This window comes from Porites lutea, chromosome 4 (assembly GCF_958299795.1).
Source record: "Porites lutea chromosome 4, jaPorLute2.1, whole genome shotgun sequence".
Lineage (NCBI taxonomy): Eukaryota > Metazoa > Cnidaria > Anthozoa > Scleractinia > Poritidae > Porites > Porites lutea.
Genome location: NC_133204.1, coordinates 25,400,298 through 25,425,765, shown reverse-complemented (window position 1 = coordinate 25,425,765; position 25,468 = coordinate 25,400,298). Strand labels below are relative to the sequence as shown.

The 25,468-nt window shown below is 38.6% G+C and overlaps 1 protein-coding gene across 1 annotated transcript; it reads right to left on the bottom strand.

The window, feature by feature from the left end:
• Positions 1-72: 72 nt before the first annotated feature.
• On the bottom strand, positions 73-23,701 carry LOC140933087 (phosphatidylinositide phosphatase SAC2-like). The gene is made up of 24 exons (XM_073382604.1): positions 23,505-23,701; positions 23,334-23,414; positions 19,591-19,727; positions 15,920-16,033; positions 15,555-15,611; positions 15,327-15,449; positions 14,636-14,692; positions 12,080-12,257; positions 11,879-11,946; positions 10,397-10,508; positions 10,083-10,150; positions 9,911-9,949; positions 8,892-8,977; positions 8,409-8,486; positions 7,441-7,561; positions 7,175-7,303; positions 6,385-6,455; positions 5,948-5,994; positions 5,628-5,823; positions 4,809-4,880; positions 4,335-4,408; positions 3,779-3,901; positions 3,301-3,388; positions 73-2,399 (listed from the first exon to the last, which is right to left on the bottom strand). Exons 1-24 carry the CDS (start codon positions 23,599-23,601, stop codon positions 1,214-1,216), a joined length of 3,402 nt encoding a protein of 1,133 aa, XP_073238705.1. The 5' UTR covers positions 23,602-23,701; the 3' UTR covers positions 73-1,213.
• Positions 23,702-25,468: the final 1,767 nt, after the last annotated feature.

The window sequence follows — 25,468 nt, the reverse complement described above, 5'->3', positions numbered from 1 at the left end:
TCCCTTCCTCTCAATACCCCGGCTGCATGTCATTGCTATGTTACTAACATCACACATGTCAAGAGGGCCACGTTATGCCGAGCAACCAAAAAGTTTCTTTTTATTTCAACAAATCCAAGTTTGTAGAATAACTTTAATATATGCGTTAGGCACAGCCTTACGCACAATCAAAAGAGTTTTCACAGTTTTCTACATAAAAATTTACAATATTTAAATTTTACAATTACCTAAAGCAAAAGTGCAAAAATTATCTATACAAAGGAAGGAAAAAATTAAAATTTGCCTAAATACACATAAAATCTTTGACCAATACTTGAATTTAAATTTGTAACTAAATAATGATTATCATAATAGAGACGGCAAGAACGACGTTTGAACTCATTATTTTTTAATTACAATTCTTTTCTGGTGTAGATTAAAAATAAAATAGACGTTGAAAATTTAAATAGATTTAACTAGCTGTGTCGGCCTGTTTAATGTTAAGATGTGAAAGGCTGAACTGTAAGGGGACTGTCGGCGAAATATGTGCCCCTCACTAGTAAAAGCTAGTAAAACTAAGGACGATTTCTGGTGTCCATCACAACAAAAACACCAAGAACAACGAACTGCACAAAAAGATCAAGATATTTGAAATTAGATTTATCATTATTGTTTTAGCGAAGTTGCAATTTTCTCTAATTAACTAAAAATGCAAGAAAAAATATAAAATAAACCTTTAAATGGTTTCACTAACATTATCACTGTCTTCGGTCTCCTGAAACGTTTTTATAGCGAGGGAAAGACTCGCCCTTAGCCATCATCATGCATCTTAACATACTTCTAATTATGTACGGTCAAATATTCTAAGGAACATATTGAGGGTTGGCAAGGCCATATTAATCTTCTCCGTCCCTACTTTGTTGTTTTGTTGTTGCTGTTATTATCCTCAGTGTTGCCTTTTGACCAAACTCAGGTACAAAACAGTCTCACAATGTCAAATAGCCTTGTCAGAGCCCTTTAATCTTCCAGTGCAATTACATTGCTCATGAACAGCCCAACCACCCAAACTTTATTTTATTTTTATCTCACTACAACTTTACCACAATAATCCAAGGATGTTTCATTTAGATTCACACCAAGACCAGTCTAGACTGTGATGCATGGCGCGCTCTTTGGGTTGCGACGAAACGGGTGAAAGAAAAGTAGCGTGACCTAAAATAAGCTGACCCATGCATCATAATTCAATAATTTTAGTTCGGCACTTTCTTTTCAACTTCCTCTGTTCAGTGTTAGGTTCAGTGTGCAGGCTCGGTCGTTTGGCGCTCGATCGCGGTGAGCGTGATCGAACTTGCTGAGAAAATGAAGACAGCTTATTACGCAGTTCTGGTATGAGGGTGCGCCCACGCGCCTGCGCAGTGGCGAAGAGTTTTAAGCCTCGATTTCCAGGGAAACGAGCCCCGAATCGTCTCCTCTCTGGGCTTTTATCGTCCCTTTTTTCGCTTTCCACAGCAGTTGCCATTGTTCCCAGTTCGACGCTCGAATGACTGACTCTCATACTGGCAGTCGTACCGTGGAAGCTAATTCGATGAACTTCGTCGTTTTCTTTAAACCTGACACTCAGTTCATTAGAATTAAGATTACTGTTTTCTTGTGTTTGAAGTGAATCAATTTCACCGTTTTTACTGCCACGTTCAGAGGCGTCACTGTGTCCGTTTGAGTGTACTTCCTTTGACTCGCCATTTGTTATTTGATTAATGCTACTTCCTTTATCTCTACCATTCTGATATACTTCCTTCCCTCTTTCTGTTATGTCTTCCTCTCCGGCGTACACTTCTTGGTCGTTAGCACCTACAACGTCGTCTAAACTCTCTACGGTGTCGTCCCCAACAACAAATCCACATTCCTTCGAAGTTTCTAGTTGATCAGAACAGCTTTCTTCCTGAAGTTCCTTCTTTCTCAGACCAAATTCAGAGTTCTCATTTTCAATTTTGTCATTCTCAGTTTTATCCTCTGAGAGAACATCTCCATTGACACAAGCTCCCTTTGCCAACTTCTGCCCATCATCCTTTCCCTGACCAGAGTTTTTGATCGATGGATCAAAATGTTCCATTTCATCAGTATCCCCAGAGTCATCATCTTCGACTTCACTACCCGAGCTACCAGAACAACTCTGCGGAGCACTGGAGCTAGCAATCTTGAACTGCTCTGAATCTTCCAAGACTCTCTTGGCGAGACACGGGTCCGAGAAAGAAGTAGGAAGTCCGCCAGGCTTTGCACGTTTTATGGAGGCAAAAATTGAGTCATCCAGAGCGCGATCGGTCGCAGAATTACTCTTTGGTCGAAGAGATGTACTTGACCAGCTACTGAGGCAGGACTTGGAAGAAATTTGAATCAAGCTAGGTGAAGGTTTGCTTTTCCTTCTGTAACGATATGAAACGAAAATTAATTTTTTAGCAAAGGAGAAGACGGATGAGGAACAGGAGGAGGAGGAAAAACCAACAAAATATCATGACAAGACTCATGAACCGACCATTACCCACATTTACGAGCAAAGTTTCCAAACTTTCCTCGACTGCTGTACACAAAAACATTCGCATGCGGTAAATAACGCTACCTACCTCAAAACTTTTCCTGGAATAAAAATTTATTCTTCTCGCGCATGTCTTGACCCAGGAAAGGACTAACTGGATTTCATACATTGATGTAACAAGTCTCTAACTCTACTCTACCAGGGGCTATTATCCAGGAGCCTGAGCTACAGCTGATTAAATTTTCGGCTGATATACTAAAGTTCTTTGTTCGTGCCAAAAAATTATCATATTGTTGACAAAGTGTTACGGGAAAACAATTAAACCAGTTTCCAAAACCCTTAGAGGGCGAGAAACCATGAACCTCTATCTGGCCGATTAGTGTTGTACTGCCAAATTTACTCTATTTTTAGACTTGTGCTGCGACACCTATAAGCTGCCGAATCTTTGGAGAGTAATGCGCTACTGATCTCCACCAAATCTTAGTATGTGGACTCAAGTCTGCAACGTGTGGCACTCTCAACCCTTCCACTTCCGATTGAGTGGGCGAAAAAAAAAACAAAAATATTACAAACAAATGGAACCAAGGAGAACTAGAACCAAAGAGGCTTTGTCTCAATGGTTGCCCCACCAGAGGACGTCATGTACAGATTCTATAATTGGAATTAAAATGAATTGAACATCTTGTAATAGTACAAAAAAATTTGAATCTGAAATGCCCCTACAACTGCTCTACGAGGAGAATCACCCAATTGAATTACCCCGCTCCAATTCAAATGGATTTTCTCTTTACCTGTCAAGTCGGCACTCGGTGACTTTTAAACCCAGGTCTAGCGATGCTCTGGCGGTGGCAAATGCATCCGCAATGCACAGCAAAACACCTAAAATGGAGAAAATACTATTGCCACTTCCAATAGAGTATTGATAAAACGAAAAGCACTCACCGAATGAGCCGATCGGAAGTCGAGAGCTAGTTTATCTTGGTCATGATATGTCAACGAAATGGTGCGAGATTTTTTTATCTGATAGGACAGTGTAGCAAGGCAAACAAACTCCTGACATAACTAAGAACAAATAGGAACACAAGAAATGATCCAATAGTATTGTCTGCAAGGGTTATGACAACTTAAGCGGATTGCACTGCAGTTTCAACCGGATATTCGGACATCTGACCAAAACATGGTCCTCGAGACTGCGTTTTACAGCAGCGAGAATCAATGCTTTATTCGAGGACGTGCTAAGCACGAATAAACACCTGCAGAGTAACTTACTTCTTGCATCTTCAGCTGTTCGATGCTGTATGGTTCGAAGGGTGTGGAAATAACCTGAGTTCCCCTGATGCCGCCGAAATATGCGAGTAAAGAGGTACTTGGTTTTGAAACTTGCTTCATGTCCTAAATCAATAAACAGAGGTTAATAATGTATTGTATTAATTGAAAGCAGAGGAAACGTAATGTCTGAAAGACGTGTTTTTTTCATGTCAGTGGTTTCACTCGTTTTCTAGAATCGGAACAAAAATATGGAATGAAATGCCTGTAACTTTCACAAATCTTTCGAATAATGCCTTAAAGAGGAAATCAAACTAACTCTTTTTGACGTCCTAGCTTCAGACGACCATTATATTGATCTCCCAGAGATCGTTCAAAAAGTGAAGTTGACTTTATTTTCCTCTTATTAACTAGTGGTTGTAATTATTGATACTGTTTAGTGTACCAGTAGTCTCTAGTCATTATGTCAGTTTTAGTAATTGTCACTATTAAAATCAATCTTAAAAACAAAATACCATGTATTTATGTATGTTACAACGGCATGCAATGAAGCACTCACCAATCTCGACCTTCTCCAAGTCTTCAAGGGCGATACGTTCATACTGAGTTATTCTCTCGGCCTCGTCATCATAGCTGCATATTAAAAAAAACAGTACATTAACGCAGTCGAAAAAGTAAGGAGCTGGAAAATGGGAAAGAGGGAAAATGGGAACGATGGTCTATGTAAAATGAAGGAATCAAAGGCTAAAGACGTAAGTTAGCACCTGCAGTCCTGGCGGAAATACACTCTAGTACCTCCAAAACACCGACAAAAGATGACTGTAGTAGTGAACGAAATTTAATTATTGTTATTCCGAATTTAAACGATAGATCAAACTCAACTTACGCAGGCTTTTCAAACCTCAAATGCATCAATACAAGGAGTTCTTGATATTTGGAAAAGAATTGTTATTTTTTTCAATTTCCGTCTAAATTTTAAGTTTCACAAACAAACAAACAAACAAACAGACAGGGGAAACATCATCCAGCTTACCTAGCCACGTAGTAAGCTTGGAAAGTGAGCAGAAGAATCACATCCTGATCTTGATTCACCTCTCCATCCGTACTACAAAGGAAAATGTATTATTGTCGGTACATCATACTAAAAAGGTGGTTATATGACTATTGAGTCTTTGAGTGGAATCTTAAAGTGCGACCAGTGACTTCTTATAATGCGATAATTTAAATGAAAACATAATATTGCCCAGCGGCTATCTTTCTGTGCATATTGGTCCGAATATGTTAATGAGTAGATCTAAACCTAGGAAATTCAAATGAAAGCTATTGAGACGTACACTCAAGTGAACCAAACGTCACGTTGTGCATTTTAATTCTAACATTTGAGTCTGTCCAAGAATCTTTGGTCTGACCATTCCAATTATAGCTATTTGTAAGAGTAAGCAAATGGTATCATGTCTTTTTCAGAAATTTTAAAAAAGGAAAATTGGGGATTTTGAATGTCAGTTTTTGGCATTAGTGAGTTTACGCAACAGGACGGCAGAAAGAAGAGGACGGCAAATCGTTTGTGTGTGACAAACGTGGCGGGGCTATTACTTACGTGTTTTGTAGGAAATTCACTTAACATTGTTGTTTTAAGCTCTTCTACGAAAAGATCTGTTGAAAGGAATGTAAAGTTTGCCGGAAGGTTTTTTCAAACAGAATTATTGTCACGCTTGTCACACAAGGTTTGCCGTCGTCTTTCCTCTCCCGTCCTGTTGCGTAAGCTTCCCCCACGGGTGGGTGGGAGAGGGGTACGGTAGATTGGTCTGAGGATCACTTGAATGATTAATAGTGGTAACCTTAAACGTTCTACCTGTAAAATGGATCAACCAAAGCCCATCCATTAATGCATTCCTCCTCATCAGTAAGAAGCAGTTGTTTGCAGTGCTGTACCAGCTGAGCCACGCACTCCTCTCTTTCCATTGTCCATTGTTCCTCTTCAGGGCCGTTTCTCATGGCTGCCATCAGCGCTGCTATGTCCTCAGATACTGGGTTTCCAAGCATGACGTCTACAACAAAAAAGCAAACACACTGGTATTAAACACCAATTCAACTCAGCTTTTCCAGTGGTCACTACGTCCGACTACACTTAGTCCCGTTGTGGGCTTTTATGGACAGTCAAAAGAAACTCACCAATCAGCGTTTGCCTGTAAGCAGCCTTGAATCTGTTTAGGTAATATCTACAACAAAAAAGAGAAATGCTTTATTGTTATCTCAGTCCACCTTCAATATAACGAATGCTACATTTTTTGCAGAGCCACAAAGAGAAAGCAACACGCTTAAAAACAATAAACAGAGTACATGTATTGCAGATAGTGAGTTACACAATTAGAAGCCACTGTGGAATATACATAATAACGCTTATTAGATGAATAAATAAATGACGAGAAGATCATTACTTATGCAGTTTCGAAAAGGAAGCCGGAATTATAAGCCAAGTGGGAGCTGGTCATTAAATTCATTGGCTCGTAATATACCCGGGAAAGACGAAATATTATAATTTATAATATATGACATTTATACATTCATCATTAGAAAAAGATGAATATCCCCAAAGTAAGAAAGCAAACCTGTTAGCGGAGTTGTAACCATCCTTCATCACACCTGTAAACCTTCTCTCTCCGGTTCTGGTGAAGTCTCCCTAGAAACCAGGAAACATTTATCATGTAAGACGAGATAGGGCGGCAACAACATACATCGCCTAAGAAAAATCCGGGTCCTACATGGAGTTAAAGAAACGGGCAATTCAAGTGGCATATATTGGTGATAACTGGATCAGATATTAGACTGCCATGATGTAAATAGAACACAGAACCCTCTCTGATTGTAAAACTTTAGCTTGCGTAGCAAGCATTTTCGTTTGGAAAAAACAGGATTTTCGGTTTTGGCCGCGCGAGAAATGGAACGAGAGCCGAAAAAAAAGAGGGGGGAGTGGGAGGGAAGCGTTTCCTTTCCTTTCTTCCCCACGCCCTCCCCGCTCTTTTACTAGTGCCATTTTTCGCGCGGTCTTTTCTCGTTCCTCGTTCTTTTCTCCGAAACCGCACGGAAACGCTTGCTACGCTTAAAAGGGCTGGACTGTACAAATCTGGGTGTAGATAACCCTGGGTTAGTACGAAAATGAAAATTCTGATTTAAAAGATTAAAAGGCAAATTCACTGAATTTGTTTGGACGCTATGAAAAGAATAGCGAAAATTTTCTGGTAAGATGCTTTTGAATAAAGAAAAAGAAACCCGGATTTATTTTGAGGTAATCGGCCTTCGGCCAACTGGGCCCAGTAGAATATCTGGACCTTGTGAGTGTACGTTGGTGATAAACACGTATCAGACATATGCTATTAAACAAGACAATTAAGTCTGTACCTTCATCGCTGCAGTACCAGCGTACTGTCGACTGATGGCATCCCCGTTACTGGCCCACATTTCCTGAAATGCCGTCCTGATAGATGAGGGGAGGATTTGATCTGGGAGCTGCTTGCCTAGTTTCTTTAGCTACGGATAATTACAAAAACAATCATTCAGGTCCCCAGTTGTTTAAAAGCTTGACAGGGCTACAAACCGGATAAATCACTTAACAAAAGGGGCGTTAGTTGTGCCCTTTCCGGATTATTTATTTACACCATGGTTACCTGTTGCTCCATAATGTGTCGTGCTAAAGCTGCTTGCACAACATTTGTTCTATCCAAACAATCCATACAGTTAACACGGAACACGCCTCGCTGATCACAGATTATTCCCTTGGCATCCGTCCTTAAAGACAAAGAGGGATAAAGACAAGATGCAATACTCGGTATTACACTAGTCGGTGTATTCAGACACCTGCTTTTTCGTTAAAGATCGTACAGCACGCGTGCGAATTAAAAGAAAAACGCGTACAGGACAGACTACCCGGTGATAAACGGGAACTAGCATGCAGAGGAAGCCATTGCTAGGGAGTATCATCAAAACATTTACACGAGAAACAATTGCCCGACAAGAGCCTCTGCCAAGCATTACGAAAATAATATGGAGAAGATACGCGAGATAAGTATATTAGATTGTTGTAAACAGCACGCAACTGTGGGGGCCTCGCAAAATTAACAAAATGTTCATACATGTACCTACTGGACTCCAGGACAGAGAAACTGTACTTGTGAATTTCATAATTACAGTGTAGGGTGATCCTTTCCATGGAAAGATCTCTTTTTTCGCATTTGTTTCGACCGCATACTTTCAAGCTAGTTCTTATGCTCCCGGGTCGGTTTGTTCCAAGCAGGGTTAAGATAACACAGCGTTAGTTCGAAATTTGAATTCAGATATGAAAGCTTACAAATCAAATTAATTTTTTTTATTCTTTTTGTCTACGATTTGATGATTGCATTTTCTAAAAAGAATAGAGAAAATTACCCCGGGAAATAGCCTGTGTACAGACGTCCCCCCTCCGTCAGAAAAAATCGGGAGAAGAGACGTGATCTTTTCTGAGGGAGGGGGGACGTCTGTACACAGGCTACGGGAAAATGATTTTGATCAAAGCAAAAAGAAACCTGGGTTAAAATTTTACCCTGGGTTAGCGCTAATCAGCCTTCGAACAACTGGGCCCCAATTATAAGAAACTCACCAGCAATATCTCACTTCCTTTATAACTTCAAGGATGCTCTCCACCAGTACCGAAACATTTTCAAATTTCATGCCACGGCTGTAAGAAACAAAAACCAGTTAGTTCAAAGATTCTAACCTTATTTTACTTCCTGGTGAGTTTTACGCTGAAATGTGACACTTCAAAAGCTAAAGAGCCGCTTTGCAGCGACAGAGAGTTTCTAACGAGGGTTCACAATGTGACTATTAACTAATGGATTTGGCCGCACCACAAAAAAAAACAACAACAACAACAAAAAGTTTGCCAAATACTCCGCTACGCGTCGTACTTTCAAATCTTTTTTCGATTTATGATACCTGATAATACACTGTGCCTCATGCTTGATATCTTGATATCAACGTCTAAAACCATTATCAGATGTGCCTTGAGCTTGAAAAAAAAAAAAAACGCTCTGCTACTATATTAACTATTAAAAGACCGTCCTCTGTTTGATAAGTTACTTACCAGTACTCATGAAAATCAAACGTGATATAGGTAAGAAAAGGACTGTTATAGGCAAGGATATTGTCCATGAAAACATCACTTATGATCTAGGAAAAACAACAATAATTAATAATAATGAAAATAAAACAGGCTGAGAATGAAAGATTGTTGTGGTAATGGACGTGCAAATATAGTCCCAAAAGATTTGTTTTCTTTTGTCGCGCTAAAAAAGGTAGATAGTCTTAGAACTAACCATCAAATCACCAACGTCACCACACGGCTTGAAAGAGGTGAAATTTTAGAATTCAACTACGTTCATTTTTGTAATTTGATTTCACCCGGGAAAGCTTTTGTAAGTCATTATGATCGATTTTGAAGCGTGTGAACTTCAATATCGTAGTACAGACCTTTAGATTCTAAGACGAGGACGACTACGAGTACCAGATTTTTTCAATAGTAAGTAGTGCTCTCGCGTGAATCAGCGTCATTTCGCCGGGAAAACGCGATACGCGTCGTCATTCTACTCCGAGTTTTAGCGAGAATGTCGTAGTGGCGGGAACAGGTTATCAATGTTAGAAGCTTTATCATTTTCCGATCGGGAGAGGGCTTAACCTCCTCCAAAAAAGAAAACAGTGCTAACTTTTCTGATGAAAAAAAGCGCAATCAAGCTTTTCTGAGTGTCTATTATTTGACAGTGTGCGAAAAATCTTCAAATTAAATCTCGTACTCGTCGTCGTTCTCGTCCTCGATTCTAAACGTCTCTATTAACTCGAATAAAAACCCAGGTGCTCACTAAAAACTCTGTAATATACGAGTAAAGCGGGAAAGAGGTTTCCACCAAAACAAAGTGAACCTCAGGCTCACGTTCTCTCAAACGCTAGGGCACTAATCCTTCAAATGTTAAATGCCCTAATGGTTAAGTTTATTTCCAACATTTCTTCCTATAAAGTTACTCTAAAAGCAGGGACCCATTTATTAGCAGGATATACCAGTTACAATGGTGTTTAATCGCTGAATTAGTCGTCCACATGCAGTTTTACCTTTTCTCTGCCTGTTTGATCAACTAAGCTTATCACAGCCTGAGGAAAAAAAATTAGAATCAAGACCGATACACAAACACAAAAATTCATTCTGAATAGTATATGTAGCGAGGCGAACGTGTCAGGTAAACTACAAGAATTTAAGTAAATAACAACCACTTAAACTACTAACCACAGTTTTATAAAGCTCCAGTTGGTCATCAAAGTGTTTCCTGAAAGCCATCTGAGTCTCGTTTTCATCTAAGTAGGATAAAAACATGTCCATGAATATAATACCTGTACAATTACAATTTCACACGGACAAATTTCAGTTCTAGATTAAGTTGTAACAAAATACAATGAAGGTACATCAAGATTGTGTATTCGTTGCCAACGTCTTCTCGCTATCATTAATGCACCACTGAAGATTGTTGGACATTTTATCATGAAACTAAAGAAAAGAACCATTATGTTCTTTTGTAAATGGTGTTTTTAGTTCAAATTTACCCCTGTCCAATCTTGGAGGAGGCCGATATTTGTAACCAGGCTGACTCCAGTAAACAGGCACTGAACCTCTGACTTGTACAAATGACACATTGTGTGTTGAAGTACAAATGATCTGCAAATCAACACCAAAAATTGCTCGTACTTGAACTTAAGAGGATAAACAAATAACAGCATCAAAAGTAACTACTTGTTAAACCTGTTACGTAAAACCAACAAAAATTAAGACTGTTAATCTTCTCGGCTGATACCTCGAAATAATAATTATACTTTCAGATGCTTGGCCCAAACAAATTCCCTTTATAACGAACTCTTGTTATTACGTACTTACGGAAACTCTTTTCGGCCCCGAACATCACAGTTTTATTGTAACTGTCGCTATAACATGTAGGTTGTGTGGAAGGCCAGGCGTATGAAGAGCAAGCGAAACAGGGAATAAAGGATGGGGGTATCTTCCTCTTCGCGCGCCTATCACGATCTAGCACGCCTTAACTCTTCCTTTCCCTTCCCTTAAAATATCTGCCACGCAGGCTACAGTACCGCTCGAGTAAGTTATCTGTACTTATTATTTGAGTAGGAGGGCTGTACGGGAAAATATTTGGCTCAAGGTCAGGATGTACGGACCCAGCGCAGCATTTTATCATATGACCGTAGTGTTTTTGAATTTTTCTGACGGAGTGAACCCGGATCGGTCAGTACGCTTTTCTAGCAGGACCGTAAACGTTTTTCCCGCCCTGTCACTTCACAAGTACGGCCCTCATCCGGGAATTTTTTTTCATATGGTTTTCCAACGAATATGAGAACTACCCTTATGCGAGACGCGCGCGCTACGCGATTCTCGTAGGGCGCTACCCGATTCCTGAAGCGCAAGACACGATTCTCTTAGCGGTATATGACGAATTGCCATTTAGCACCATGGTCATTGAGCACCATTTAGTTTCATGGATCCGTTTTTTGTCTTTTTCAATTTTCCTTTCACTATTCAACAATTCGACTTATTCATTCAGCCTTACAACTTTTGGCCTTGCGGTTTCGAAGTTGTCGGTTAAAACGAGCGTTGACGGCTGATTTGTCATGTACGGAATGAGAAGTTCTCACACCCACCTAAATCCTATTTAACAATAATTAATGAGGTCGTATTTCCTTGCTGAAGGTTATATAAAAAATTGAATGCCGCCAAGCGTTGTAGTCTGATCTGAAGGTAAGTCCAAAGAAATTAAAATCACGTTTACGACAATTTCTAAAAACGGTCCATGCAAAATAACTCTTATAAATGAAACCGGTATAATACTGCCTCTTTTTCTTTAAATGTAATAAAGATTAAACGAAAAAAGAAAGTTGGTCACGCGATACAAATTGAGTTGATGCCTGTAAACGTTACTAAAATCTAAGTGTCTCTGTTGAATCTTCACTGCAAATAATGTATCATTTGAAACAACCGCTAGAAGTTGTACTCTTTTTCGTCAAAGTTACATTTTTACAAACCTGTTCTGTTTCCACATAATTTGCTACATCTCCATTTTCATCAACACCACGCCTTCTGTAACGAGTCCCTTAAGTAAAAATGGAAAGTGTTTAAGACTCCTCTCCAATTGGTTTGTAAGAAGACGAAAAGACGGATCAAATCAAAAGAAAGATCTACTAATCAAAAGAAATTTGTTTATTTTGCACAGTGTTCTTTCTTACCAGCCCGGTGTATGCTCCTCCTGGATATAAGAACCAAATCAAACTCTTCAGGGGGGAAAGGTACACTTCTCCTGTTCTCAGCTTCCTCTACATCCTCATCTTCAAATGTGTTTACACAATGTGCTATTTTACAATAGCCTTGAATAACGGGGATAACCCAACTGCAGGAATTCGGGTCCTACGTAAGTAACAATTAATTGCCTCTGTTACGGATAGTCGGAGAGTTGGCCACTCCAGAAAATACTATAACATACCATAATGCTCTCTGTTTGTCACCCCAAAATTTTGGATAAGCATTGTCTTCAGTTTCTCTTGGGAGTTAAAATGGCCTCAAGAGAAACTTCAGTTACGCCAAGCCTCTGTTTCAAAGCTAGGCTAAGTGACTGTAAAGCCTTCGATATGAAAATGATTTTGAATTCTCATGCAATGAAACTCATTTTCACATGAAAAGTTTTGCACTTAGCCTCGTTTTGAAAGTGAGAGTTTTGGAACCCGAAAATGTCCTAACAATAGTCATTCAAAATATTTTCCGGTTCCTGATTGACTAAAATCCCCTGACCAATTCGTCACAACCAGCTACCATTGACCAAATTTCATTACTAATTTTGGTCAATGATAGCTGGTTGTTTGGAAGACGTTTGCCGATATCATTGTTCTAATAATCGGCGCAAAAAGTGACAGAAGAACTGAAAAAATGTTCCTGGTCGCCACGTTGCGTTATTCACTCTTCCTGCCTACACCAAGTCATTCCAGGATGGTCAACTTTCAGTCCAGTCGTAACCCAGCAGCCGTAAATTTTGCTGCTTTCAGTGGAATATTTGCCGTCTTCTCAACACTTAAGTTAAATAATAAAAAACAAAAACCACACAAGATTAGGCCTTTTCTGCTTTTCTGCCTGCTATTCTGTTTATCCTGCCTACAAAAATTCAAATTTAAAATATTCAACCGTAAAAACTTTTGACTAGCCGTGCTTAGTTTTTTTTCAAAAGGTGTTCTCGGTGTCCTAATGTCCTGGTTAGCACAGGGGGTTTTGTTGGCCTTGGCTCCAACATGTCTTGGCCTCTACTCTACAAAGGAGGGTCTGTGAATTTTCTATGGTTTCTGTTATCCTGGTTAGGGATACTCAACAAAGTTTTAGATGGGGAGGCTCCACCCCAAGATCCAATCTCTGACCCTTGTATACACCATTTTTGATAAAAAAGGTACACTTTTTGAATGACCGCGTTCATCGACAAATGGTACCCCTTTCACATATCTACTTTAGAATGTTGCTTCAAGTTTAACAGCTGTAAATGCGCTATCTTTAAACTATGAGAAAAATAACAAAACCAGGAAATTATCTGGACTATTCCACAGCCATTATCTTCTGTTAGCCCTCTTAGGTCTTTTCACAAATGGAAATATGACAGATTTCCCGCATTGATTTTTATACTTCTTCTAGTGAAATCCCTACCCTTTCAGGGTGCAAACAAACTCATTTTTACAGCTTGCCATTCGGGCAAGCTGAAGCTAGCATTTACGAGCCCAGACGTCATTTCAACTAGCCCTAAAAGCTTTTTGACGAGCAGAATTGATTTCACAGTTCTTCTGTTATTCGAATTCCTCGAAAAACATCACTTGCCTGTCGGGCAAGTTAAAAACAGAATTCACTAGCCCGATAGCAAAATCCACTAGCCCCGGGCTATCGGACACTACTTTTCTTTGCACGTTGCCTTTCATAATTATATCTGAGGCCTGAAAAAGGTACGTGTGCCCCTTTTTAAGCAGAGCCTCCCCTTATGGGCCATTATAAGAGAGTACCCCGCCCCCCCTTTCCGAGGGTTATCAGTCCCAGCCTAAACTGGAGGACCAGCGTACTTTTCTCTTAAGATGGATTTCCACTGAAGCCAGTGTGCAAAGAAAGTCGTGTCCAATAGTCCGGGGCTAGTGGATTTTGCAGTCGGGCTAGTGATTTTTCTTAACTTGCCTGACGGGCAAGTGCTGTTTTTTTTGGGAAATTCAAATTACAGAAGGATTGTAATCAATCCTGCTGACCAAAAAGGGTTTTGGGGCTAGTTGAAATGACTTGTGGGCTAGTAGATGCTAATTACAGCTTGCCCGAATGGCAGGCTGTGAAACTGACTTTCTTCGCACCCTGTGAAGCCTAAATTTTATGTGCATATGGACATAAACTTTAACTGACTTTATGTGCGTAAATGAATTAGACAAATTATGTATGGGAAGTGAAAGACATGAGTAACAGTAAAATTTGAACCTTGACCAACCAACTTCTACATTTATGTGCTACCCTACATGTATCTTGGTTTTTTATTTATTTATGCATTTAAGCCAATTAAAGTTTACATCAATATGCACAGAACAGTGTAAATCCACAGACAAGTGTAGAGCAAACACTGAAAAGGTTTCAAATCAGAGTTTTCATGTGATGGTTTATTGCTTCACCACCACAACCCTAAATTAGGTCTAAAAAAAAAAGTAAGGCAGGCAGGCAGGTCCCATTTCTTCACTCACACTACAAACCACACTTACCTGAAAAAGTTCACTAAAAAGACTCACCTCACTGGTCAACAGCTCCTTCACCATACACTCATTCCAGAAAAACCTCTTGTCGCACTGGGAAAAAAAATGTCAACTATTGTTGGTGATGACAATCTATAAACTGTTAAACTCAATATTCTGGAGTATAAAAAAATGGTAAAGATTCTAGAGTATGATAAAAAAGTTCTCTTGAGAAAATCTGGAAAGCAGATATTACAATGGTTTTATAATACTGTTAGGAAAGCTCTGACCACTAAGGGATAACATATCAAAAAGGGCAGGGTAAGGCTAGAAGAAAAAAGGAAATTAATTAGGAGAAGATACAGGAAAGGACACTCTATTCTATGACCAACTTCATGAACCACTCTCTGAGAAAAATTGCTTGGGATATGTGTTTACGCATGTAAGTATAGGCACATTCTTATCAGCTTAAAGAGGAGAAGGATGACAATCAAATCACCTGCGAAGTCAAGAATGTCAAATGTAAGATCTCTTGAAAACTAGGGAAGGATAGGCAAATTTACCCTTTTAATTTTTAAATCTGCAGTACAATGTATTTGATCACAAATGTTTTAATTTTTAACATTATACATATTTTTTGTTTCTATGTATTGCAGTTTTCATTAATGTTTGTTGTTGAGCTTTTTATTTTCAATAGGTGACATCTGAATCAAAACACACAAAAAATTTAAGAACAAAAAATGCTCACCCTTTTCCAAAGTGGATCTTCTGCATTATATTTTCCACTAAACTGTCTTTGTAAGGTATTGGTGAGATCTCCAGTTGGTGAGTAGAAAAATGAATCGGAGTCATTGAACATCTTCAGCAACTCCTTCATTAAAGAAACAGGACTATTTTACATCACTCTGTTATTAGTGACAAAATTATAACACTTTTTGCAATATAATCATTACTGAAATTAGGCAAGTACGCTAACCTCAACAAATCTCCTCTCCAATTTTTCTTTGTCTTTCAAGTCTTTGTCCTTAATGTTCTATAAAAATGAGACAATGTAAGAATATAATTTTACAACAAAATTACATTTTTTCTAATAACACTGTATTTGCACTGCATAGCTTACTTTTTACAACAATTCTTTAACATATTAAGTGACGGTAAGCAAGGTGTTTTTTAATTCTTTGGTTAAATTCAAAGATGAAACTCTTCAAACTGAAAGCTAAGTACATGAATTTACTAGGCACAAAACAGTTTTGACAATTTCACTCAACATGTACGTCCAGGATTAAGGGCAGATGCAAAATTTACAAAATTAGACCTACAGACGACTGTGGTTGCAAATACCTTTTCTTTCAAGGTGGAAGCTGCAGTCTTTATTTTGGTCCATGTTTGTCCCAGTCCCCTCTGTTGATTGTCTATCCCTCCCAGGCCACTTCCTCTCTGGTGCTGTTCACAAAGCTAACCACAGAATAATAATAAGAAGAATAATAATCAGGGTTTGAGCTAGGATTTGATCACTGGGGGACAATTTGTCCCCTTGGCTAAACTTTTGGGGGACATTTTTATTTTAGGGGGGACAGACAAATTAATTTTTATTCAACATTTTTTTTATGTTCATACAGGCAAGCTAACAAAAACATTTTTTTTACCTGATCCTTGTAATACAAGAAAAGTGATACAAACAAGAAAAGTTAAGTTATTGGTGTCGAGACTTTTTTTCTCGTCATATTTAAACAGAGGATCAATGACTACAATGCTTTATACTTCAAAACATTTCACAGCAGAATCTTGTCCCGGCATCCCCTTGTAAACTTCAATTCCTTTCTTAATTACTGGCAGACGTACGCCTCCTTTTCATAGCACATGTGTGATCTCGCAACCAAGTTTTCTGGAAAGTTAGTGATTTTTTCGGTTTCCTTCGATCCTCATCCATTTCTTCCTGATTAATACACTGTTCTTCTTCTGTATCATGTTTCTCTGATTGACTCTGGCTTTGATTTGAAGCGAAAAAGCTTTCTAATGTTCGAAAACGTTTTCGATGCGACATGTTAAAGATTGCCAGGTGCATTCACCACGCTTGGTTGAGCATGAGATGTACGTGTTCAGTAGGGCGTGACTGAAATGTGACTTTAGGATGAACTTTAAACGTGCGATAAAATATACTTTCCACATTCTGTTTTAGCTTGCAATAATTCTGTACTGAACTAAATCTCTTCGCTCATGTGTGCTTCCTTTCAAGTTTTTTCCCTAAATTTTGAGGGGTTACAAACTGTCCCCTTGGCCGTTTTTTTAAGGGACAATTTCAATTGCAGTGCGGGATTGGCGCAATGGTGCGGCCTGGCTTAAACCCTGATAATAATAATAATTTAATAATAATAATAATAATAATAATGATAATAATAACAAAATCAAAAGAATCCACAGAGCCACGAGAGTGACAGTTATTGTAAAAACCATTGTGATTGGTGTACTTGGAACTATCTTGAAGAATGCAAAGGCCTGGTATGGGAGGTTGACTCTGCCTGACATTTTTAGAAGAGCACAGTTGTCAGCCATCCTTGATACTGCTCATATCATATGAAAACTGTTGTGTCTCTAAGCTGCAAGAAGCTGCTGAAACATGGCTGAGAATACCCCAGAAAATACCAGAGAAAAGCCACCATTATGATATCAAAATATTTACAAAGGTTTCAATGAACTTTAATCTCTTTTCAATTGGCTTTGACTTTTTCTTTGACCTTATAGAGCTAAAAACATTTTTTCCACAAGTTCAATACAACCAAAGCTGTTTAATTTATGGTTATTGTTTTTAAATTACATACATGTAGTAAACAATGGAATACCTAAACTAGATTACAGGGTGTCACAAAAGTTGGTTCCTCTAAATTCATGCACCATAACTTTTGATCAAAACTATATTTTTACATGAAATTGCTGGAAGATGTTTATTTCTCCATTGAGTACATGTATTCAGAATTTCAGTTACTGGCATGCCCTTTTTGTTTTTTTAATCACATTCTGTAGATGTTGCTGAATGAAGTGGGATACAGCTTGTAGACCCCAGATGATCCATTTTGAGCTTTTCTATCACGTGGTGTGCAAGGGCCAGTTCAACCCCCAAACAATATTTGTTTAGTTTAGGCAGCTGGAAAAAAAAAAAAATTTGGGGCACTCATCCAAAAAAGATAATCATCCCTGCCTCCTTCCACAGAAAGATTTTGTACTTCTCTACAAATTTGAGACGAGCTGGGCGTTACTTGGCAGACTAAGCAGAGGTCTTTTTAACCAACTCAGGGGCCTCTAATTTTAAACATTTTAAACAGCTTTTCATGACCCTAAATCTGGACTTGGCTTGCTAACTAGTGTGAGAGCTTTCTCGTTGAGTCTCCTTTTTTTTTTATATCTATAGCCTCCTTTAAAACTGTTTAGCTGCTTTATACGGACGTTTTGGTCTTCCCCTTCATTTCTTGCCTTCAAAACCTTCATTCCTCCCTGATCATTTTACCACAGGCAGACCACCCTCTGTTAGTGGGGGCCGTTGTTGATTGAAATCTGAGCAACGATCTTTTGTTATTTATAGAAGAAATACATATGAACAATACAAGGCTATAATTTGTTCCAAAATGCAGAATTTAAAGCAAATTTAGAAATTTTCTATTAGTTGAGGACGGCTAAAAATTTTTCAATAACCGTTCTATTCATGTACAATTTTCGAAGCTCATCCAATAAATTCTCTACAATTTTCTGAAGTTTAATTTTTCACATTTCACCCCCAAGGTTAAGCTTTTTTTCCTAGAAAAAAGGAAACCCAAAATTTCGGATTCAAAGTGTGACGAAGAGAGGAATCAGAAAAATTCTTACTTTCGTAATACGTTAAATTGATCTAAAATTTTCGGAAAAATAATAGTGAAGACCTTGTAATTTCGAAAAGAATCAAGTTTCCCCAGGATGACCGAACAGATGTGAAAACTTTATAGCGCCACTTAGAATGCATTTCTAGACTCTAGATCGGATCTAAAAGTACCCAGGATAGCCTGAAAAGTGTTTCCAATGTATGTAGGAAGAAACCGTCGTAGGGTGCTCCTGAATGGTGGTGGTGGAGAGGGGGGGTGATGTGGACAAGACATCTTTAAAGGCTCTTTAGTAAAACATGGTAGATGATTCTGGTTCATGTTTTATTGTGCATGCGTGGATGAAAAGGTTTTACCTATTTCAGGACTTATTTCAGACCAAAAAAGAGCTCGGTTAATAACAGGCGAATGGGAAAAAAAATGCAAATAACAGTCCTCTTGACCAAATACCGTGGTCTGAATTACAAGACAATCAATAAATACTTTATAAACTGTGAAATTGAATAGACTTAACATACATATAATTTTGGAAATAAACAAGCAATTCCTGTAAATTTTGCTACTAACATTAAATTATATATCTTTTCATATTGTTATCACATAATTTGTCAGTGGGTATTTTACTCCGAAAATCCTTCATATTAATTTGATTTTTGAACATAAGAAATACGTTTTTTGGATCAAATGTCAAAGTTCAATGAAAGTGACTTCTTGGTGGTGTTAACATGAAGCGCGCATCTGGCTAGACAGGGTTTGAAGTTTCTTTGAGTGTGGTTTTTCTCTTCTGTGCTGTTGTTCGCCAAGCTGCCTAACACCGTCCTCTTTTAGTTCCTTAACGTTGTCCTTTTCAGAAGGATCAGTTAGAAGATCTTAAACTCTAACTCAGTTCTGATACTTCGCTTCTGTAGGAGGAGAAAGTTGGTCTTTACAGCATCCCTGTCTTCCTGATTCAACATATCCTTTGCTTCCTCGGAGTCTTTCTCAAGTGAAGGTGCACTCCTGGAATTTTTTCTTTCTTCTTGCCTCTCTCCTCATCTCTAAGGATGTTTGTTTCACACTTAAGACATATTTCAGTCATTTTTTTTAAAGAAAAAAGTCTAGTGAGCTATTTATGGAAAGTAAAAAGTTAATAACACCACATGCAGGTGATATATACCAACTTACATCAAGTTCAAATTCTGGTGATTCATTAGATGATAGCGTCAATACTGCCACTCGGTCAATCCTGTAAACTTCATGCCCACCAGGCAAACAGCCAAGAAGGGTCCTCTTTGATATCACTAACAATCGTGAGTCTGCACCTGAAGGTTAAGAAAACTCATGAAAAAAAAAATCATAATTCATTTTGTAAAATGGCACCAAGCTTAAGTACCACCAATAAAATTTATTATTCCACATTTTATTTGAATGGTAAGGTCCCACCATTTTGACAGCAGAAATTAAAATTTAATTTAATGTATGGTTCATTCAATTCCAAGTGCCTCCATCCCTTCCCCTGTACCAAAATGTTTCCTCTCCCCCACGTTAGGGCCAGCAAATTTACAATAATTAACTCTGACATGGAGCTTAAAAAAGGCACCAAAATATAACTTGTTTTTCTGCATTCATTTTATACTTTCATCTTTAAAAATCTTAGAATAGCCCATTTCTAAGTTGCCTCAAGTCTCAGTGTTTTAAATGAGGATGGGTGATAAGCCTTTGATATAAAAACGATTTTTAATTCTTATGCAGATAAAACTCACTATTTTCACTTGAAGGGTTTTGTGCTTGGCTTCATTTTGAATGTGAGGGAATTTGAGAATTACCAGGATTAGCGACTGGTCAGTGTAAAACGCAGACTGCAGACTATTTTTTTCACCATGCCAATAAGAATGTGACAACAATAGTCCCACTTTTTTCTAACCCTAACAACAATAGTCCACAGTCAGTCCGCAGTCTGTATTTTCCACTGCCCCGATTGGAAACTTGGAAATGGTCTAGTTACAGTATTAAGCTATTAGTCTCTTAGCCTGGGACCAGGCTCTGCATTGGGTGATAAGGAGAAAAATACCGGTGTGGGCAAAAAAAATCTGCCAGCGAAGCGAGCCAAGAGTCTGGGGAGTGGAAAGGGTGGCAGAGCCTGGAGACATGCCTTTGATGTCGCCGTTCCATGATACCAGATTCTGGTATCATGCTCTGATGTCTTCTGTTGACAGCAGTATCGCGCTCTTTCAATATCTTGCTCTTACAATTCGGGAAAAGATTTTTAAAATAGGATTTCTAGCAAGCAACAAAAACTTCTTGGTGAGAATTTTCGCTTATACTCTCGCCTCCAAGAAGAGAAAAAAATATGCCTGTGATCTGTTGCAAAAAGAATAAGAAGCATTAAAAAAATCAAGCTTTCCTTATACTCTCCTGTGATAAATCACATTTACAAAGCGATTGACTTACACAAACCAACGTTCAAAAGGCACAGCATTATAATCATGCTCCTACCAAAAGCGGGATAAAACCCAGAAATCAGTGGACATATGCAAAGAATGCGTGCTGCATACAGCTAAGCCCTGAGGTCTGAGAACATGTAAAACACAAATGTGTGGAGCGAGCAGTTATTTCTCTTTTGCATGGCTTTAGCTAGCATCTACGAAGTCATTCGCATTAATTTGTCAGTCCAGTTAACAAACCAAATACGTAAATGACAAACGATGCAGACAACTTCGTAAACGCTAAAAGCTATGTATGCAAGAGACAAACCTCTGCTCGCAGGCTGACAAAGATAACAGTGGTTGAGGAAAATCAGGGAAAATGGTTATTACTGACTTGTACATGATTTTGAGCAGACATGCCTTATAAAACGGACAACAAATTCAACAGGAATACAGTACACTCAAACTGAATCGTCTGTCGCATAAGGTGCTAAAGGTACACATCTTTCCTTCACAGAATATAAACTCTACCAATAGCAATATTTTGTTTGCTACATTGTAAGAAGCTATGTCAACAAGCATTATGATGCGAACTGCGAACATGTGGGATCTCCTGAGGAACCAATTTGGCTGTTCACTGCTTGCATGTGGTGCATTTTCCTCTGAAATGTCTTTATTTCTCTTCACCGAAGCTGGTGTTTGTCCAGTTGGCAATCGAAGTTAAGTAGATCTCTTTACTTGCACTCTTACTTCATGCTGAATTCAAATATTTTTTTACAGAAGCAACATAATAAACTCTCGCTGAAATCTGTGATGAGAATTTGATGTGTTGACACGATAATTGCTGGAGGGTGGATCGGTGGCATAAAAGGCACCCTTCCCTCCTCCCCAATCCACTGCTCGGCTCCCTTCACTTGCCGATATTTTTCCTATTTGACCTCATTTTTTCCCTTTTTCCTTCACTGCGGAGCCTGGTCCCAGGCTATTAGTCCCTTTAATGGTCAAAGTGCTTGGCATATACAGAAAAACCAACAATGAACTACACACAAGTTAAACACACTAAATGTGAAAAAAAAAATAATAAGAAAGAGAAAAGACATCATATACATGTAAGTAGAGATGATAGTGTTCTACACTGTGATTGTGATCAACAAATATGATACTCCCACTATCATTCGTTATTTAAATGTGTAACAATGAAACGACAGAATCTTCGGTTTGAAGAACCAATGCACTTGTAGATAGATGGAAACTTTATTGTGTGCCAGTCTCTGTTTTTTGTGATTTGTAATTCTAAAAATTATTTGCATATATATATATTTTTAGTTTTCTTACTGTTTAAGTAACAGCACTGTTTATTTCTCTTATCATGCTGCAATAAAGTTAACTCATTTCCTTTACAAAGTATGCCATATCTTTTGCTTTTTAACAGCAGCAGAAAATGTGAAACTCAACTATGGCATTCACATCCCACCCCCGACAGACTTTTGAAGGCAAATGCCCTACCCTGCCCTGAGAACTCACAACCTAACAAATTTATTTGATTTTTAACCGAGGTCAAGGTATTATTTTAGTATCAGTGCAAAAAAGGTTAGGTTACAAGCACGTGAACAAACATAAAAAATAACTTTCTTAGCTAAAGCCAAAACGATGTTCTCCTTCCTTTCACACAATTGTCACAGCAATATATAAAGTTTCAGACCTCAAATTATACTCTCTCCAACGAAGGTCGTTAATTGGAGACTGTACAATGTGCACTTGAACATGCTTAAGTAAAATGCGCATTGCTACAGAAAGTTTTCAAATTTCAGTGAAAATATGCCGATTTGCATTAACAAAAGCTTAATAAAAATTAATGGCACCAAACGCCGGGAAAATATTTTAAACACACAGCGACTGAAAAAATAAATTATAGCCTCCCGCGCCCGGGTATTACAATTATTCGAAAAAATGCTTGCGAGAAAAAAATGAAACTGAACAAATGTGATCAGCATACAGCAGAGGCTTGCAAATCACCAGCTTTTGTTAACGAGATGTAAATTGCATCTCGATCATTAGTAAATAAACACCGCAAGCACCATTCATAAGCCCGTCTTCGCCCGTCGATCGTACCGAATAATTTCCTGGGTGAGAAATAATTTAAGGCACGTTCACGACACTATTATTGTGTTTTTCACCTAATTCTCTACGATCTGGTATAGAACTGAAAGCTTAGCTATAATTTGAAAAAGTAAAAAAAACGCAGAAGCTTAATTCGCCATCAAACATTGTCAAAAAATATCTGAATCGTTTGAAATTTTAAGTAAGCTCCGATTAAGCTTATAAATTTCTTATATAAACTGGGTTTACTTTAGATTTTAAAAAAATAAATAGCACGATTTTAGAATTTCTGAATATTGTAGCAAGAGGAAGAGTTAAAAATAGCTGTGAAAAAGTTATGAAGGGTGGATATTTTCTAGCGAAAACCCTAAACTAACGCATCACTGATCACCGACTGTCTACCTGGAAAAAACTGGATTTTTCCAATGATCCCGTAAACAATTCCACGACATTTCAAGGACCATGCTTCGCCAAGGTCAACGCCTATAACAGAAGAAGGATAAAATTTCTTCATTAGAAAGAAAACACCACAACAAGCACAGGAAAGGCTTCCGTTGTTCGCCATCAGCTCACCATAGCGTGGTTGCAGTCGTCCATCTTGCCGATTACACCACAAACTGTTCGGCCCATTCAGAATTATGAAGTTATCTTGGGCCTGAAAAAGTTCCATTTCTTAACCGGGAACAGGGAAACAACGATGATCGTTGTATGCACACATTAGTCACCCGGTGTTTTGCATCACTTCTTCCGCCATATTGTGTTAGGTTGCCCGCTCTGCTACCCACAATTCCAGGGGGACCTTTCTAGATTACCCGCGAGCTCTCGCTCCCGCCGCACGTTCCCGCACTCGTTTCATGCCATTCGACATGCCATTCGACATGCCATTCTCGTTTCCGGCCAGAGCTTTGATGCTTTTGTCAGAGGCGGGACGGCCAATTTCATACCATGGTGTTATCTATTGATTTTGGATACTTCGAAAAAATATTTTTATATCCGAGTTGCATGCAGTATTCGGTTCTAACACAAGTATTTACTATAAAGTTTCAGTTAGCCTTGGTTCTTTTTAGAGTCTAGTAATCTCTTGTGTTCTCGTCAAATAGATAATAGGGACTTTAAGATCCAACGACGCGGACGGCAATGAGAACGTCAAAAAAAAAAAACAATAGGTTTAATAAGCAAAACAGCAACTTTGCACGTGCATCACACTTTTTTGTACATTTGTTTCCCGTTTTTGCACGATTACGACGTGAAAATGCCTCAGAATTCGCGTTTTATGGAGGACGTAAACAAGCAACGACGAAATTTTATTTCTCTTTCTGAGCTTGAATATGGTCACTTGAAATTCACCTTCAGGAGCTATATTTAACAAAGTAAGTGGGTAGGAATAATCACTATAACGACTGTAAGAAATCAAATTCACTTTTTTAACGACGTTCTCGTTGCTGTCGCGTCGTTGGATTTTAAAGTCCCTAATAGAGTTCAGGGGTCGCTGTGATTTGGTTAAGCTAATTTCCTTAATACATACACCCTATCAAAATATTTCTTGATGTGCTTATGTTTTTTCGTAACTGCAAAATAACAAAACTAAATGACAAAACCCAAATTGAATCCGCCCTACTATTTCACTAACTTCTTAGAATTTTCCCCAGTAGTAAGAAACCTCTCTCGGATGAATTAGCCTTGGCCTCGATACAATCCAACCTGGGATTTTAACCCAGACCACGCGCGCGACTGCAGGTCGCGCGACTAACGTGCACATTGTTGAATTTCACGTAGAGGCCAAGGATGTCCTCCTTACTGCAAAAGGGTTACACAAACGCCTTAGACTTGGTTCTTATAATAACCCCGACACATTTTATGTTCAACAGCATTCGCAATCCATTTTCATGTTCCCATCTACAGAATACTGTGGCGTTGGGTGACCATTCTGATACGGTACACACACGGACCCAAAGGGTTTTAAAATTAACATTCACTAGGAAATTGACTAATTTTAATTTTCGGTGGACAAAAGCCTTGTACCAGAATAATTTCAAGCATATTGCATTCTTTTTCACACTTTTCAATGGCTATAAATTTAATAAGGGACCGTGGAATAATTACCTGGAGGGGGGAGGGGGGGTTGGGAAATGGGTGAAATATGCCCCAAAACTAGGTCATACCCCCCCCTCTCATTAAGCAAAACTTATTTTCAAACCCCCCTCACATAATGATAATATTAAGGCTAACCCCCCCCCCCCCCCCCCCACTGGAAAAAAGTCTCTTCCCATTGATTCCCTCATACCTAGTGAGTACTTGTTGGATTTCTTCCTCCGGTACAAACATCACTCCAAATGACTCTTCGACGTATGTCAAAGAGACTGAAGAGTCACCAGAATCACCGGACTCTGAGCTTGTGTCGTCTTGGCATGAATTGGGAGATTCTTCATCTTCTACCGCATCTCTAGCACTAAGGTTCCCGCATGCGTGGGTGAAAAGCTCAATTTAATTTGCAGCTCAATTTAATCATACCGTGTTTTATTTACCATACTTTAAAT